Source organism: Gossypium arboreum, chromosome 11, assembly GCF_025698485.1.
Source record: "Gossypium arboreum isolate Shixiya-1 chromosome 11, ASM2569848v2, whole genome shotgun sequence".
NCBI lineage: Eukaryota > Viridiplantae > Streptophyta > Magnoliopsida > Malvales > Malvaceae > Gossypium > Gossypium arboreum.
Genome location: NC_069080.1, coordinates 42,785,439 through 42,791,514, shown reverse-complemented (window position 1 = coordinate 42,791,514; position 6,076 = coordinate 42,785,439). Strand labels below are relative to the sequence as shown.

Sequence of the window (6,076 nt, the reverse complement as noted above, 5' to 3'; positions counted from 1 at the left end):
GGGCTGTACAGCTTAAGATTTTTGAAAAGACTATCATGATACCGACACAGATACTTCTTCCAAACAAAGTCTTCAAAACACAGGCAGATATATCATTAATATATTATTCACTCTGAAATAATAAACTATATATTTTTATATTTAAAAATAATATTATTAATTTTTTAGTATTTAATTCAAGTTTTAAAGTTTGAGTGGATGAAAATTATTTTATTAATATTATTATATTTGAATTTCCGTAATTTTGTTAGTAGAATAAATTTTGGTGTCGATTGTGAATTTGTTAAATTTTGTGTTTAATATATTAGATACATTTCGATGGTTGTGATTTTATTTTTCAAAATTTAAGATTGATTTAATAAAATTTAATTATTAATATTATTAGTAAAATTATGAATTTGAAATTAAAAAATTAATATTGTTATTTGCATGTACCAAAATATATAACTTTTATCAAATTCAGATATCAAAATATTGTATTAAACTTAACCAAGAGAAAAATAACAAGGTTTTTAGAACCGGATTAATAGTTGAATCGATGAAATCACCAATTCATTAATTCGAGTAATTTGATCGATTAAATTAAAAAAAAAATCATAAAAATAAAAACATTATTTAAAATATGATTCAATCGGTACTGATTTTAATCAATTCCAATTGGATAGGATTAATAAAATTAAGTAAAGCAGAGGGGTATTTCCCTTTGGTTGCGTGTTGAAAGAGTTGTCATCTTTCCCTTTCACCTTTTCTTTTTCCAAAATGTCAAGCCTTTTTAGGCAATGCCATGCCCTTGTGAACTTAGCGCAATTATTCAATGACCAATTTTATATAATTATTCTTTTTGAGGAGAATTGTTCAGTTTTATTGCTATAGTTTGACTTCAATTGTCTCTTTGGTCAAGTCAGCCATCTTTTACGAGTTAACTTTTATTGCATTTAATATAAGTAGGCCTCTTTTATTGATTATTTCCCTTCAAGTATGAAGCACTGAAAATTAACAAGAAAATCTATTATTGATTATAATAAAAGTAAAAAGGGTGGTGAATTCAAGATCATGGTAATCTTCTTCTTAATTGGGTCACCTAACCTAACGGAAATATCCCTTAAATTCTACATTGACTATGCCTACTTTTCTAGATTACCTTTTTTTACTCCTCATCTAAGGCCGTAAATTAGCTGGAGTTATTTCATCTCTAACATTAACTTACGCCATTTTACCTTTCTAACCACATTTTTGAGGTCCAATCATATTTTCTCTTTTAAAAAGAAATCTGATTATATACAGGTTTCTCTATGATTATTGTAACTTGTTTTTTTTTTTTGGGTTAAGGCGTTGACACCTAACCCTAAAGGTGGAAATTTAATAGAAAAAAGGAACTAGGGAAATTGAATAGAAATTTTTAATTGGTAATATAATTTTCATATATATTTTTGTATTTGAGTTGAACACTTATTTTTAATGTGTTATTTGTGTTTTTTAATTTGGTACCTATATTTGATAAAGCTGTACGTTTTAGTATCTAAAGGCAACAATATTAATTTTTTAGTGTTTGATTCGGATTTTAAAAATCAATTCATTTTCATTAAATTAGCCCTAAAACTTGAATTAAATCACATCCATCGGACTGTATTTAACAAATTAAACACAAAATTGAACGAATCCACAATTGACACAAAATTTATTTTATAAAATCATGAAAAATTCAAATATAATAATATTAGCAATTAACTTTCATTAAATCAGTCTTAAATTAAACTCAAATAAAATACTAAAAATTAATATTGTTACTTTAGGTACCAAAATATATAACTTTCGTCAAACACATGTACCAAATTTGATAAAAAAATTAACACATGTACCTTATTAAAATAAAGTCAAACCATATATTAAGCCAAACTATAACTACATCCTTTTTAATGAAACAATAAACCACTAACCACAGTAGTAATTAAGCTTGATCGTTAAGATTAAAGTTGTTAATAATTGTGTCATCTCTTGATAAGATTAAAATCATAAGCTAGAAGTTGTTAATAACTGTACGATTTCACTGGTTATCGTAATTCACTTGCTATCAACCTCAAATACTTTTCCTCGAAAGATAATAAATTGAGAAGAAAAAGCTCGACAAAAGTTGGAAAAAAAAAGTAGAAGGTAAAATTATCCTCAATCTAATTAACATTAAGGCAGGCATTGGTCTTTTTCCAAATCTGTTCTAAAAACCATGATGTGTTTTAGTTGTTGCTTAAAAAAGAAGCAAGGAAGTGGCTGAGGAAGGCAAGTACGTACGTATAGCTGAGGAACAATTCAATCCATTTGATTTAATCATCATCTTAATTTGCAGGGTCCACCAATAATTCCATGGGGGAGAGAGGGTCAAATTATGGAGATGGGTAGCCAATCATAAATAAACGTTATGTTGCAATATAAATTTAGATTATCTTAGATTCTGAAGGTAGAAGGACAATAAGAAAAATCCTGGTCTTCTGTTCTGGCACTTTCTATTGCTTCAATATTTTATGCTTAAAGTTTCAACCTTTATTATTTTTTAGAAAAAAATTTCTCCTTTTTGAATCCTGGGGGACATTGTTTCTCCTCTAAGTCAGTTTTCCTCTGCCATTACAGTCTCCCTCTTCTTCTTGTGTGTATATATAAAATCACTCTCATTATTATTGTCAAGTGAGCAGAAAAGAGTAGCTAACTTTCAAACTTGTCTCATCAACACATAGAAACATGGGGAGAGCTCCTTGCTGTGACAAAGCTAACGTGAAGAAAGGTCCATGGTCGCCGGAGGAAGATGCCAAACTCAAGGCTTATATAGAGGAAAACGGCACCGGTGGCAACTGGATTGCCTTGCCTCAGAAGATAGGTTAGTAATTAGCAATCAATTGCTCAACTTCAGTTTTATATATTAAACCTTCAAAATATATATATATAGTCTAAATTGATCTCTTTGTTTCCAGGGCTTAAGAGATGTGGCAAGAGTTGTAGGCTCAGATGGTTGAATTATCTTCGACCCAACATTAAGCATGGAGCGTTCTCTGAGGAAGAAGATAACATAATTTGCAGCCTTTACATAAACATTGGTAGCAGGTAATTAGCTTTATATGGTTAAAGACCTTTCTTGGAATTTGAGCAATTGAAAACTTCAATTACATGTATGCTTTCTTTGAATGCGCAGATGGTCTATAATTGCAGCACAATTGCCTGGAAGAACTGACAATGACATCAAGAACTACTGGAACACGAGGCTTAAAAAGAAACTCCTGGGCAAGCAGCGAAAAGAGCAACAAGCTCGGAGAGCTAGCTGGCTCACCGTTAAGCAAGAAATGACGAGAGAAAGTGGGGATTATATGCTTCCTGGAATGGTGAGCCAACCCCCATACTGGCCACAGCAACCACCAGTCATACCTTTTACAACCACCACAAATCAAGATCCTCCTCTTCCTAAAGACCAAGAATCCATCAAGAATTTGCTTATCAAACTAGGAGGAAGATTCTCAGATGATCATCACCCACAATCAAGCACAAGCACTCCAATCCCCAATCCCATGAATTCTTCTCGGTACCCTCTTGATGTTTCTTTCGCTCAAGATCAACTATATGAGAATTCCATGAACAACACGGTTTCACCTGCATCTTCCATTAGTCCAATAAACAGCACTTGTTCTCAAGTGACAAATAGTACCCACTTTAACACCAACGAAGCCGCTGTTCCTAATGATATGTTCCAAGGGCTTGATGGTTTCACAGATGAACTACGTGAGCTGATCTACAGCAACAATCAACAAATAATGAATGGGTTGGAAGGGTTTTATGGAACGGACAATATGGTCGATGGCAGCAGTACTACTGGGAGTAGCTCCGTTGAAAGTAGCAGCTGGGGAGACATATATTCTCTAGGCTTTCCTCAGCTTGTCACTGGATTTGAACCTTGCCAACAAAACATGCCACAAGCTTCTAACTATGGTGAACAGTACTGTACATGGGCGGTGTAAATTAGTACCTATTAGGGAAATTTAATTTGATGTCAGAATCTCTTTCTTAATAAACATATGCAGAGATTATTGTTTTGTTTTATGATTTTGACATTTGTTTTTCTTCAGCTTTTCCTCTTCTGGGTTCTCTTTAACTTTAAGTTCTAAAATTAATGTGATCAGATGCAGTTGATTAGTCCAAATTTGCTTTGCACTTTGAGAACGATAGTCATAAATTGCGAACTTCAATATCTTTATATTATATTTCTGATCTCCCTGGATCAGTACTGTCTGAAGAACTTTATGGTATATTTCTTAATTACAATGCAAAAAGAAGGTACATCTTTTCCCCCCTCTTTGTAACACATGGATTGAATACCAATATCTGCTATAAAATCACCCTCCTAGGTATCCATGAAAAAAGCACAATAGTAAAGTTAAGGTGCTTAGACGTTTTGGCCTTAACCTCCTAGGCTCTAGCAAATTGGATATCTGACAATGGCTGCATTCTTTTATTACTATCTCCCAGCCTGCAAATTAAAACATTGGAAGAGCTTTGAATGCACATGTTAGGCATAAAAGATTATAAAGGTTGGTATTATATTTTTGTTTTCACTTTTTAAGGCAATCCCATAAGTTCTTCCACTCCTTGATTTAAGGCATCTGTCTAGTTATAATTACAATAAATAAAATAAAATAATAATATTAATTTGTTGTGTCGAATGATTAGTAGCTCAATGAAATAAAATCTTGATTGAAATAAAATTTTAAGTTCGAATTAGGGGAGAAGGTTTTTTTTCTTTTTCTAAAATTAATTCAACTTTTAACTTCAAAAATTAATGTAATTACTGAATAGTATCACCTAAATAAAAAACAAAATAATCATTTATTGCTCTCGCTTATATCTAAAACGATTATTAATTTCCGAAACAGTTACTTCCACTTAGTTAAATAAGACAGATTACGTAGAAGAGAGATAAGATGCTGGCCACAATGTTCATGGTGAACATTATTAAAGCATTTAAATACTATATATATAGCTTTTCCCCTTATTGAATATGGTAGGTGTTTGATGGTGCATATTATTTGATTTGATGTCTTTTGATCCTTGTAAAAATGGGATTTGGGTTGCCTTGCATTACCTTCCTTTGTTGGAAACAAAATCTAAAGACAAAAGCTGAATCTTTTTCGTATAATAATCAATGTTTCTATCTTTCAAATTACAAGTTTTGTTTATATATGTCGGAGACTCCATGGAACTAAAGCATGCATGCACTTTCTTTCATTCATTTAAATATGGCCATCTATCTTTATTTACTCGCCAACACAAAACAGGAGAAAAGCAAAAAACTACAATGGATTTTTCTTTCTCTTCTTTTCTTTATCGAAACATTAACAAGTTTAAGAAAATTTACCAAGAAAATTCAAGGGTGGAAAAGACAATTCACCCAACATATAATTGTTTAATTTAAATAAATATATAGGATTCATCTTTTTAAAATATATTGACATGGGAGAATTTGTAGGGAAAATGAAACCACGGGTTTAGGTGGTGATCTCAAAGTCAAAAGGAGTTGCACTAGGGCTTGGCCATCGGCCAAACACAATTGACCTGCATCTTATTGTCGTCTTGGCAGCCATTTGTTCGAGATTTTAAGCAAGTATTTTGCTAAGTCAATCATGCATCACTTTCCATATCAAAGGAAATTAATTCTCATTAATGTTATAATCTTTTCATAGGTTATATATTTATTCTGGCTCTAAATATGAATGATGAACGGTTGATATGAACCCATTATTTTTTTTCATTTCTAATTTTTTGGTTCTTTTTTACTCATTCAACAAAGCAATCCCACCTAGTTAGGTTTAACAACCTCTGATTTAAGGATTCATCAGCATTGGTCCCATAAGAGTCAGTAGCATCTAAACCATGATATCATGAAAATTCCCTTCTGGTTCAGTGATGAGAACGTATATATTTTATACAAATTTAATTTCTTAAAACACTTTACGACCATCAATTACAAAGATGGAAATGAAGTTTTGATTGATACTAATATTTCCAACTTGGAAACCTACCACGTTGAGCAAAAACCCATCAC

The 6,076-nt window shown here is 31.6% G+C and overlaps 1 protein-coding gene across 1 annotated transcript; it reads left to right on the top strand.

Annotated features, from left to right (window-relative positions):
• The first annotated feature begins 2,415 nt into the window (after positions 1-2,415).
• Positions 2,416-4,177, top strand: LOC108473006 (transcription factor RAX3). Its single transcript, XM_017774575.2, has 3 exons — positions 2,416-2,866; positions 2,961-3,090; positions 3,179-4,177. Exons 1-3 carry the CDS (start codon positions 2,731-2,733, stop codon positions 3,993-3,995), a joined length of 1,083 nt encoding a protein of 360 aa, XP_017630064.1. The 5' UTR covers positions 2,416-2,730; the 3' UTR covers positions 3,996-4,177.
• Positions 4,178-6,076: the final 1,899 nt, after the last annotated feature.